This window comes from Aspergillus melleus (assembly GCF_016097325.1).
Source record: "Aspergillus melleus strain CBS 546.65 chromosome Unknown contig2, whole genome shotgun sequence".
NCBI classification, from domain to species: Eukaryota; Fungi; Ascomycota; class Eurotiomycetes; order Eurotiales; family Aspergillaceae; genus Aspergillus; species Aspergillus melleus.
The window spans coordinates 3,218,297-3,229,678 of record NW_025763371.1 but is presented as its reverse complement, the minus strand read 5'-3'; the positions used below and the strand labels follow the sequence as shown (position 1 = coordinate 3,229,678).

Sequence of the window (11,382 nt, the reverse complement as noted above, 5' to 3'; positions counted from 1 at the left end):
TTCTAAGGTATGTATGTACATACAATCGCCACTCATTCACTCGACACACTGCCAAGAACACGCACCACTGCTACTGGAAGGGTCGACTTCCTACTTCCTAGCCCTATGCTGCCCCACAAATCAATCGATAGTACTTCCATGATGGACCTTTTGGGTATCATCTGCGGGCTAACGGAGTACCGCCCTTTATGTCGCTGCCCATGGAACACTTTCTTTATGATTTAAAGTGTAGATGTCTGCATAACCACGTGGTTCTATAGTCTAGTGGTTAGGACGTTCGGTTTTGAGAAAAAACCTCCGAAAATCGCCGGTTCGAACCCGGCTAGGACCTTCAAAGACCTTTGTTTTTTTTTCTGGCCGATTGCTGCCCTCCCGTAAAGGGCAGTCGGGAAGAGTGACTCTGACTCCCTTGGTTAAATCTTGCATTGAGTAACAATTTTAGGCATCTAATCAATTAATCTATTAGGAAATGTTACTGGAGGATCAGAGAAAAGGTGGTTTGATATGGCATATAGATTCATCGTTGAAGGTGATTGATTCTTATTGCATGATATCTATGAGATTCAGTGATACCTCGTATCAAAACTATTGCGCATGTCTACTCACTGTACTGTCTATGTAAGTAGACTACCCACATATACGTACGACGGTCATCGTACTCCGAGGAAAAGTTCTGGTCTTAGATAGTTCATGGTTTCCAAATTGCTTACTGGAAAGTTCCCAATCAGAGCGAAGGCATTTCTAGACCCGGCAAGTCCGGACAATTTCCTCTCTCTCTGTGCGTGTAACAGATCTAGTGTTAGACTGCTTTGAAAGTATCCGTATGACCGGCCGCATCTTAATTAAAAAACCAAGCATTCATACAGAGTTGGTATTGAATGCGTTGTTGATATTTTCTTCTCCCCTGGTCCACCGCGCTGGTGCCATAGTTCCATACCGAACAGCGGGGCGGTTGATCGGCTGGGTGTCGGTGAATCTCAAATGGAAGACTGGAAGCGTTCAATACTCCATAGGTACTGATCGCTAGAAATTCCCGCATATGATAGGTATCCCACGTTCGCTGACCGGCCGGCATGTATCACCACCCATCACAGCAGGAAATTATCCGTGGATGCATGCAACAGGAATGAAAACCGTCAAGAAGTGCCGACCAAATCATGGCGCGAGTCTATGGCGTAATGACCGCCCAACAGCCATGAAGATCGTCGGCAGAGATCAGGTGATGCGTGTGGGGCGGAGGACTAAAAATTTAGTCTGGTCTAGCCTCGAAAAGACTGCGAGAGAGACTTTGAGGGACGAGTGGAACTTGACTTCCTGAGGCGGTCTTCCTTGATTGTGCAGTACAGAGTACAGCCTGCAGAGTATGACAGGGAAATCAGATACCTACCAGGTAGGTGACTCATGGCCGTGGTAACTTGGTTGGTGACAATTTACGGCATTCTGGCACAAGGCATGATGCCTTCTTGGGGAAGATGTTCCGATGGACCCTCGATGCATGTTGCCCGAACAGGAATCGGCTAGGGCATCTAACCTCAGTGTTACACTGACACTTACACACCGCCTGCCAGGTGTTGGTGGGGCGTGAAAATTGAACAATTGTACTCCGTAAGGACTAAGGAGCCCGTACTCCACGTTTTCTACTCAATCGTCAGTGCTCCGTATGCAACAGAACAGATTCCCTACTGACTAGTAACTACTCGTCGATTTACGACCAGGGCAGTTTATGAATGATGAAGGTAAAATGAAATTCTTGCAGTCCCATCCCATAATTGCTCCGATGTAACAAATCAAAAAAACAAAATTTCCCTGGATATAACAGACACGGTCGTAAACAATTCATCAAAAATCTACAAGAAATGCAGCAAGATGGGTCTCTGGTTTTGGTTCAGAAGTAAACTTTTGTTTTGACTATCGTACCCATTTAATTAAAAATTTCAAGCACGATGAGCCGCTTAAGCAGCAAGCTCGCGGATCTTCTGCTCAACGCGGGCCTTCTTCTCGTCGTGAGAAAGCTTCTTCTGCTGGTACTTCTTGCTCTCGGCCTTCCACTGCTCCTTGGTCTTCTTGGGCTCGGCCTCCTCATCCTTCTTGAAGGGGTCCTCACGGATGGCCTTGTGGGCCTCGGTGTAGAGCTCCTCGATGTCACCGGCCTCGATGCCAGCGTCAACGTACTTGTGGAACTGGCCACGGAAACGCTCCTCATCGTCGTCGGCAAGACCCTCCATGTACTCGGCGACGTGGCCACCGAAGATGTAGTTGCGGAGAGTCTCGGCATCGAGCTCCTCGGACTCGATGTCGAAGCCGGGGAAGCGGTTCTCGGAGTGGGGGACGTAGATACCGCCGTCGGAGGCACCCTTCATGGCAGCGAAGACACGGGCACCGGTGGAGGTACGGGCAAGACCAACGTCAAGGAAGGCCTTGAAGGGGCGGCGGCTGCCGTCGTCGGTCTCGGCGGCCTCGGTCAGGGTGTACTCGCCGTCAGCCTCCTCAACGCCGGTGAACTGCTCGTCCAGGCCGAGCTTCTTGAGGGTACGGCGGGCAAGGAGCAGACCGGTGGCGTAGGCGGAAGCCCAGTTGGTCAGACCGTTGGTGATGCCATAGCGCTTGAGCTCGTGGGCGTAGGCGCTGGCGAAGACCTTGTCACCGGAGATCTCAGAGTAGACGATCTGAGTGATGATGTCCCGGTTGGTGAAACGCACAACGAGGCGGTACTTGGGAGCGTTGTACTTGTTCTTGGCCTGGGTGATCAGGCGCTTACGGGCATAGTAGTCGGTTTTACCCTCTCTTCTGCGGCGGTACTTGGTCTGGAAGCGGCTGTAAATTGTGACAAGTTAGCAAGTTGATTTCTTTTTGAACCCTGCTCGAAAAGATCTGATTGAAACTCACCTGAAGTACGCGCTGCTCTTGACAGTCTTGTGGTAAGGCTACAAGGAAACAGCCGAGTCAGCAATTCACGCTTCAGAAAATTCGTCCGAAGCAACTTGCGGGGACCCGTAAAACTCCAGCCCTAGAGCGCGAAATTCGCAACTCTCAGGGGCATCGAGAGGAAACTGAATCATAATACAGAGGATGTCATCCGCTTGGGATGAGAGTTCAACTCACCATCTTGACTATTGCCGCTGGCTGAGGACCCGGATGTCGACGTTGGCTGGGAAAGAAAAGAAAGAGAAATTCGTGGGCTGCTTTTGTGGATGGTTTCGCTTAGCGTGGCTGCATCCCGTCGCAAAACCGGGGTCGGCGACGACCACCAGGGAAATTCGCCATGGAATTAATCAGTACTGTATATTAGTATTCGCACGAACAGCGCTCAATTTACAGAAATACTATTATCACTCTTATAGTTCTGATTATATTCATTCGGATTGAGACATCTGCCCATGCGCTATGGTAAAATCTAGTATCCTCCCTTTCCTGTCGCCACCCGATCTTATCTTAGTGCGACGCTTGGTGGCCTCAGGCAGAACGACAAAAGGTGTTGGTTATAGCTAGAGAACCTCCCCAGAATCCCATTTTGAACTTCTACCTTGATTCACTGGATTGATTATGGTCTTTCAAGGTCCGATAAGATCTTTGCTCTATAAAAAAGGCACTGTGCGAGTTGAAAGGGTGGATCAAAGGGTAATGCTTAAGTGGAGTTGATACGCTTAAAATATAGTCTGGAATAATAAAAGCGATCGGATCTTTAGAATTGAGCCTTACTTTCGTCAAAGATTGGCAAGAAAGCGGGCCTCCATCTTACGGGCTTTGTACAGTGAAAGCTGCATGGTGCTGAGTTTGAATAAAATGATTATCGGCGTAAAGAACTTGCTCAAAATCACTCGAAGTATCTGCATCGATACTATTTGGGAACCACATTCTCTAGATCGCACGGCTCTAATGTCTATCTTATCAAGTTGTGCCACAGTTCCAGTAATTTCTGACATGTATCCAATATGTTAACTCGATCGTGTGTACGTCGCCTGGTAGGTTTGTACACGGCCACCAAGTGAACGCCTTGGTCCCTCACAATCTAGCCCTGTCCTGATTATCCAGAAGTTGCAGGCCGGTGATTTTCTCGAGTTCCGTGACTGCATCTTGCGTCTTTCCAAGGTTGACCTTGACCGTTCTCATCCCAGCCTTCTTTGCGCCCTTCAGGTTCTCCCCAATATCATCGAAGAAAACAATGTCGGATGCGCTGGCGCCCTTCAGTCCTTTTTTCTTTGCCACTGCATCCATCTCATTCACTGCAGCCTCGTAAATCTTCGGATCCGGCTTCCTCAGCCCCGTATGCGCCGACGAAATAAAGAAGTCGAACGGCGCCCTGATCTTGGCAGTGTCGTTATTATAGGGGTGTCCGTCAGGAAACTGGACCGTGTTCGACAGAGCACCGAGAATGAATTTCCTCGATTCCTTCAATTTTCGCAGCGCAGGGAACATATAGGGGTCCGGCTCGCGGGAGATCCGCATCATTTCCCAGAAGAGCCATTCAGCATCTAATTCCGGCAAGGGAGGGAGTACCGAGACCGAGGCGTCGCCTGCCGGTTTTCTTAGGTGGGTTTCATGGTACTTTTGCCATAGCTCCGGGTTTTTCAGGTCTGAGTTGAACGCAGCGAAGAAATCGGCGTCTAGTTTGATTTCGCCGCGCTCGAGTTTGTGCCAGCTGCCGTTGGGCGAAGTGCGCGAGATGCTGAAGTTTACCCATCCGGTGGGGATTTTGTTGGCGATTTCGTAGTCCAGAATGGCTTGAAATGGCGACACAACCTATCATATGATTAGCTTTAAAGTCGAGGCTTTGATTGTGGATGTGTTAATCTTACACACACGCCTCCAATGTCGAAGAGTAAGCCTAGCGGCTGCTGATTGTCCGTCATGATGGTTTCAGTGGTGTCAGAGAATCGTCTCCTGACAAATGATATTTCGAATAAGGAATAAGAAGCTACCAGAGCTCTAGTTATGATTTTCCATATATAAGGACCAAGCTGGTCATTGTTGACGTTCCTGTTGTTGCGGAGAAACAATGGGTGATAAAAGGCGAGGATTGCCGAGGTTAGATACTAGCGATATACTTGGCCATGCCGCGGTAATAATAGTTCTGCCTCAGGCTTCCGTTTCGCCCAGATTGCTTGGTCTGCCTCAAGGACGGCCACCTGACCACCGTATGTCTCCAACGCTGGACTGTTTTATGGAGACTGTAGGTGATTACCAAGACTGGACTAGAGTTTACATTCGGGAAAGGAGTTCGAACAGAGTTCGCATGAGCCTGCTATGATGTAACCCACTGCTCGATCCGCGGCTCCGGCCCATCCAAGGATAATAATGGTTTCTTCTATTTATGATCACGACGAGTGCGTATAATACAAGTTAAACCTGTTTGGAGTTGTGCGCCGGGAGTTTCTATCAATCGCTGCGCGGAAATGCGAGCTTTCGATATTGCAGCAACTGGATCACATCAACATGCCACAACCCTCCGAGACACAGCCCTACGAGACACGAGACTCGATCAAAGACATATGGGGCCCTCGCACCCCTTACAAACATGAATGGCCGACTAGATGCGACGAACATACCATTGACACCCCTGACAAATGGGTCCAAAGTGCCTGTGTTCTCTGTAGGTCAGTATACCACCATTCACCCTAAGTCGCCCAGGCCCTAACAATAGAGAAAGTAATGGATGCGGAATGGACGTCGGGGTCAAGGACGGCAAGATAGTTGGCGTGCGCGGCCGCCTCGCTGATCGGGTCAACAGAGGCAGATTGGGCCCAAAAGGACTGCACGGGTACGCTTGCTCATGGCCATTCTGTGACGTGATTTGGTGCTAAAGCCTACAGGTGGACGTCAATCTCGCATCCAGATCGGCTTAAGTGGCCGCTTATTCGGCGGAATGGTCAACTTGAACGCGCTACTTGGGGTGAGGCGATGGATTTGATTGTCAGACGAACGCAGGAGATCCGTTCGTGCCTCACGAATCATGGCATCGGGTTCTACACGTCTGGGCAATTGTTCCTAGAAGAGTACTATGTGTTAGCTATGGTTGGGAAAGCCGGGCTGAATACCTTGCATATGTAGGTATTCGTTGCCCCCCCACCCCCCCTCCTAGTTCCGTGAACGTTTTGGTCAAGCTTCAGTTGCTTGATTTTGATCGCGAATGAGTCAAGCTAACTCGCTCAGGGATGGTAATACCAGGCTTTGCACAGCGACAGCAGCAGCCTCAATGCGAGAGTCGTTTGGGTCCGATGGCCAGCCAGGTTCCTATTCCGACGTTGACTATACCAATTGTTTGTTCATGGTAGGCCACAATGTTTCAGCAACTCAGACAGTCCTCTGGTCTCGCATCTTGGATAGACTTGATGGTCCAGATCCGCCCAAGCTTATCGTAGTCGATCCAAGGAGGTCTGAGACTGCAAAACGAGCAACAGTCCACCTAGCAGCCAGGAATGGGACAAATTTAGCTCTGCTAAATGGAATTCAGAACTGTCTGTTTCAGAATGATTGGGTCAATTGGGACTACGTCCAAGCACACGCCGTTGGGCTGGATGAACTGCGGAAGACGGTCGAGAAATACACCCCGGAGTACGTGGAACGCATTACCGGGGTTTCCAAGGCGAAGTTGGAGGAGGCAGCTCGGATCATTGGAACAACAGACGCACTTCTGTCGACCGCCCTACAGGGAGTCTACCAATCGAATCAGGCAACTGCGAGCGCATGTCAAATCAATAACATCAATCTTCTTCGCGGGCTGATCGGTAAACCGGGATCTGGGATTCTGCAGATGAACGGCCAGCCCACGGCGCAGAACAATAGGGAGACCGGATGCGACGGAGAGTTTCCTGGGTTTCGGAATCACGAGAACAAAGCACATATGCAGGAGATCGCAGATCACTGGAACATTGACTACATCAAGATGCCCCATTGGAACCAACCCACACACATCCAGAATATGCTCAAATTCATCGAAAATGGGAGTATAGAGATGCTGTGGGTCTCTGGCACAAACCCAATGGTCAGCTTGCCGCACCTTGCCAAAGTTCGTAAGCTCTTGACAAAGCCAGACCTCTTCCTTGTGTGTCAGGATATCTTCCCAACCGAGACGACTGCAGTGGCGGACGTCGTGTTGCCCGCCGCACAGTGGTCTGAAAAGACCGGATGCTTCACTAACGCTGATCGCACGATGCATCTAGCCAACAAGGCGGTCGATCCCCCAGGTGAGGCTCGGTCTGATCTGGACATTTTTCTGGATTTCGCGCGGAGGATGGAGTTCAAAGACAAAGAAGGCAACCCCTTGTGTCCGTACAAGGAGCCTGAAGAGGTGTTCGAGGCTTGGAAAAGGATGTCATTCGACAGACCGTGCGATTGCAGCGCCCTCTCTTACGCAAAGCTGCAGGGTGGGTCTGGTATCACCTGGCCGTGTACGGCTGAATATCCCTTAGGTCGCGAGCGCCTTTTCGATGACGGAAAGTTCTTCACGGATGAAGACTACTGTGAGAGCTATGGTCATGATCTGGAAACGGGAGCGCCCTTTACCAAAGCCCAGTATACGGCGATGGCACCAGCCGGACGCGCAATTCTAAAATCTGCCCATTACATGCCCCCAAGGGAAGAGCCAGATGAAAACTTCCCACTGCGGCTGTCAACGGGGCGGAACGTGTATCACTTCCACACGCGTACCAAGACAGCTCGCAACCAGCGCCTACGACAGGCATACAAGGAGCCATCGGTGCAAGTTTCCAAGACCGACGCACAGGCGTTACAACTGATGGATGGAGAGATGGTCGTCGTTAAGTCCAGGAGGGGCCAGGTCCAGCTACCTGTTTCCATTGGTGTGATTGAGGATGGTCATGTGTTTATCACATTTCACTTCGGCGATCTTGATAGTGATGGAAGAGCTCGTGCGGCGAATGAGCTGACTATAGGTACTGTTTCTTAGCCCTTTTGCCAACTTTCACGTACTGATGATGCTTTCAGAGCAGTGGGATCCGATATCTAAGCAGCCGATGTTCAAGTCTGGCGCTGTTCGGATCGAGAAATGTGTACACAAAGAAGGCGAAGATGATATACAGGCCAGGGAGGGACTGTCAGAAGCAAGAGTCGCCGTTCAGGAGAAGAAGCCAAATACCAGCTGCCCTGAGATTGGCCGCGAGGACCGAGGCGAACGCAAACGCCGATTGGAGCTGTGGTTGGGAGCAACAGAGGAAGCTCTCATAAAACTGGCGGAGCTGTATGAGAATCTCATCCCGCGCCTTGTTCTTGATTTCGAAGTGCAATCAGGTCTCCACATCATGAGGCGGCTTACTGGAGAGATCATCGAGCGGCTGCAGCCACAAGTGAAAAAGTATCACGAAGCTCAACAATATGGCAGAGCAGTTACCCAACGTCTAGTGGACGCTATAATACCCACTGCCGAAACGGGCGATTCGTACGAGGCGCTTGCGGCTCTCCAGGCCGTGAAGCTGTTTCTGACACACATCGAGAATCACTTGAGCGCGTTGCTTCCAGCCAGTCAGGCACTCTGGGATACAGAGTTTGTAGCGGCGGTCAACGATAGTCTGACGAATATCCTTCGACAACAGGCGTGGATAGGGCAACAAATCAAAGTTAAGAGCCCACAAACTCTTCTGGTTCCTGTGTCGGTTCCCGAGGAGTTGCATCAACCATATTCGAGCTTGGCCGGAACCTTGCGGTGCTAAAATGTGGGACAACTAAAGGAGGCCGGCTTCAACAGGATCTAGTAATCTCAATACTCATTATGACGTCAGATAATTGCGACTTCAATAGTTTAGTGATTGAATGATATCCATTTTCCTCATAGACCTGGTCAAACACTCACGGAAACGCAAACTGAAAAGCAAACATGGCATCGGTAAAGGGCTTGATACTCGCGGGTGGCACTTCTTCACGAATGAAAGCTCGAAAGGAACTCCTATCCTTTCGTGGAGATGTGCCCATGTACAGACAGTTAACCGCGGTGCTTCGCGACGCTCTACCTGAAACAGATACAATATATCTGTCTATGCGAAATAAAGCCGCCAGCCAGGCTCTTCCGGAAATCGCAACCTCCGAAACGGATTGTTTTGACTTGAAATACGACGGCAGGAAGCTCTTGGTCCAGGTTATATACGACGATGATGCAAAAGAAGGCTGGGACGATGACATAGGGCCAGCGGCCGGGCTCCTAGCCGCGAAAAAGCGTGACCCAAATGCAAGTTGGCTTGTAATTGCATGCGACTATCCTTTTCTAACAGCGGATGCACTGAAGCAATTGCTTCAGCATTCAGAAGATGCGCCAGTCACGTGCTTTGAGAACGAACATGGCTGGTATGAGCCTCTTTTAGCAGTGTGGACACCTCAGGCCCTGCATGTACTGGCGGACAATGTTCGGAAGGGTATTCTCGGTCCCAAATCTGCTATAAAAGCCGTAAAAGGACATGGGATCCGGCCCCTGGATGAACGGTGGCTGTTTAATACCAATGACCGGATGGAGTGGCAACGAGCATTGGATCTCAGAGATGACCAGAACCCAAACGACGGTGTGCACGCCGATTAGTGACTGGCCACAATGTTGACCGTGTCCCCGGTATGGACTTCAGCGATACCAGCCGGAATATGAAGCCAGCAATCGGCACCAAGGAACGGTTTGATCTTCGACGGACTATGCTCCATTGGGGTCACTTCCAAGCAATCTTGAGTACGACGATGAATCATCCCAGGTCGAAACACATCAAGATCCTTGGGCACCTTGAACAGCGGCTCTGACGCCATATTGTATGCGGTTGGCCATTCGCGATGCTCAGACTCCATCACCCTTGCTTCTAGCACTGGTTCTAGCGGCTGTCCCTGTAGGAATTTCAGGTACGGCACAACTAAAAACTGCAGACAAGCTGCACTGGCCACGGGGTTCCCGGGGAGCCCGAAGAAAGGAACTTCATCCGTGTCAACTCGGGCGTCACTATCAACAACTCCAGCCTTAGGACTAGGGACCTTCGCAAAAAGTGCCGGATGGCCGGGTCGGATCGCGATCCTGTGAAAGACTTGTCGGGCTTGCAGAGCGTGCAATGCAGACGGTACAAAATCAAATTTGCCTGTAGATACTGCCCCGGTAGTAATCAGAATATCATATCGATTCATCATTACAGCCTTCCGAATCCCATGTGTCATCTCTTCCTTGCTATCTCCCAGTATACCAAGAAAGTCGACTTCAAATCCCTGCTCCTGGAGGCTAGCGGTGATGTAAGGCCCGTTTGCATCTGGGATGCGATGCAGGCTAGGTGGACAGTCCTTGTCCAGCTCTTTTCCGGTCGAAAAGACGCAAATGACAGGCTTTAGCCTTACAGATGCTTCGTAGATACCGACTGATGCGAGTGCCATGATGTGCGATGGCTGAATTGTTTCATCGGCGGAGACCAGGACATCACCTTGGGAGAAGTCCCCACCGGCCAATCGTCTGTTTTGTTGGAATGTGGCAGGTCTCTCGACCTTTATGCAGGGACACCCAGAGACACTGACTAGTGTGACGTCCTCCAAGCGTACACAGCAATCAAATTGCATGCTGGGAGTAGATTGGGGAAAGGGTGCACCTGTCATGATCTCGACACATGGAGGAATGTCTGAATCGGCGTCGGGCCCGATCGAAAGTGGTTCTTCTCCTGCCGCTATCGCGCCACAGATGTGGAATACGGCTGGAATGTCGCCAGAGGCAAATCGTGTTGCCGCAGAGCTGAGTGCGTAGCCATCCATGGCAGACGTGTCGAAACTGGGCGTCGACTTCTGACATCGAAGGGTCATATGAGAAATTCGATTGACAGCTTTGTATATCGATACCGTCTCGACCTTTGACCGGAAGCGTGCCGCATCGTACTGGGCCTCGAGGCGGATCAGTTCCAGCGATTCCAGATATGGAAGTGGCATCACTGTAAATGTGAGGAATGTCGAGGCGTACTGGGCCTTGTGCGACTGAGCAGTCTTATAGTTAGAAGTACTAAAAGCACCTATGGTTAACGTCATGTAGCAATGACGTCATCTCAGAAGGAGAACAATTGCAACTCTGTTTTTGTTCACATATCGAAAAAAGACGACTACTGAAGCTTTCATTATCGGTAAGGGCAGGCCAGGGTCAAGGCGAGAAGTTGCATGGAAGTGAAACAGTCCGTGTTATCGCATTGCGCGTCAGGTGCTATCAGATAGCCATTACCTAGTCAAGAAGGCGGTTTGGAAAAGACTGGCAGAACATCTCGATAGTTGGCGGTCTACCGGTAATAGTATCATTAAGTCCCTACGGAATGCTGACCGGATCAGCAAAGCAAAGCCACAAATATTCTGATTTTTGACATATTGAAGATGAAAACCTTCATGAAAATATATACAGCGCATCCACTTGTATTCTATTCGATAACAGACAATCAGGTG

At 50.2% G+C, this 11,382-nt stretch overlaps 5 protein-coding genes and 1 non-coding gene across 6 annotated transcripts; 3 read left to right on the top strand and 3 right to left on the bottom strand.

The window, feature by feature from the left end:
* Positions 1-250: 250 nt before the first annotated feature.
* LDX57_003941 lies at positions 251-331 on the top strand. Its single transcript has one exon. It is a non-coding gene; the product is annotated as a tRNA-Gln (tRNA).
* A 1,621-nt stretch (positions 332-1,952) lies between these two features.
* RPL5 (60S ribosomal protein uL18) lies at positions 1,953-3,105 on the bottom strand (the record flags this gene model as incomplete). The annotated part of the gene is made up of 3 exons (XM_046085591.1): positions 1,953-2,814; positions 2,887-2,924; positions 3,103-3,105. 3 exons carry the CDS (start codon positions 3,103-3,105, stop codon positions 1,953-1,955), a joined length of 903 nt encoding a protein of 300 aa, XP_045941554.1.
* A 268-nt stretch (positions 3,106-3,373) lies between these two features.
* On the bottom strand, positions 3,374-5,090 carry LDX57_003939 (HAD family hydrolase). Its single transcript, XM_046085590.1, has 2 exons — positions 4,797-5,090; positions 3,374-4,740 (listed from the first exon to the last, which is right to left on the bottom strand). Exons 1-2 carry the CDS (start codon positions 4,848-4,850, stop codon positions 4,003-4,005), a joined length of 792 nt encoding a protein of 263 aa, XP_045941553.1. The 5' UTR covers positions 4,851-5,090; the 3' UTR covers positions 3,374-4,002.
* A 244-nt stretch (positions 5,091-5,334) lies between these two features.
* Positions 5,335-7,906, top strand: LDX57_003938 (molybdopterin oxidoreductase family protein; the record flags this gene model as incomplete). The annotated part of the gene is made up of 1 exon (XM_046085589.1): positions 5,335-7,906. Exon 1 carries the CDS (start codon positions 6,128-6,130, stop codon positions 7,904-7,906), a length of 1,779 nt encoding a protein of 592 aa, XP_045941552.1. The 5' UTR covers positions 5,335-6,127.
* A 67-nt stretch (positions 7,907-7,973) lies between these two features.
* LDX57_003937 (uncharacterized protein) lies at positions 7,974-8,666 on the top strand (the record flags this gene model as incomplete). The annotated part of the gene is made up of 1 exon (XM_046085588.1): positions 7,974-8,666. The coding sequence occupies one exon, from the start codon at positions 7,974-7,976 to the stop codon at positions 8,664-8,666; it is 693 nt and encodes a 230-aa protein (XP_045941551.1).
* Positions 8,667-9,519: 853 nt separating this feature from the next.
* Positions 9,520-10,980, bottom strand: LDX57_003936 (molybdopterin molybdotransferase MoeA; the record flags this gene model as incomplete). The annotated part of the gene is made up of 1 exon (XM_046085587.1): positions 9,520-10,980. The coding sequence occupies one exon, from the start codon at positions 10,978-10,980 to the stop codon at positions 9,520-9,522; it is 1,461 nt and encodes a 486-aa protein (XP_045941550.1).
* Between the last annotated feature and the right edge of the window lie 402 nt (positions 10,981-11,382).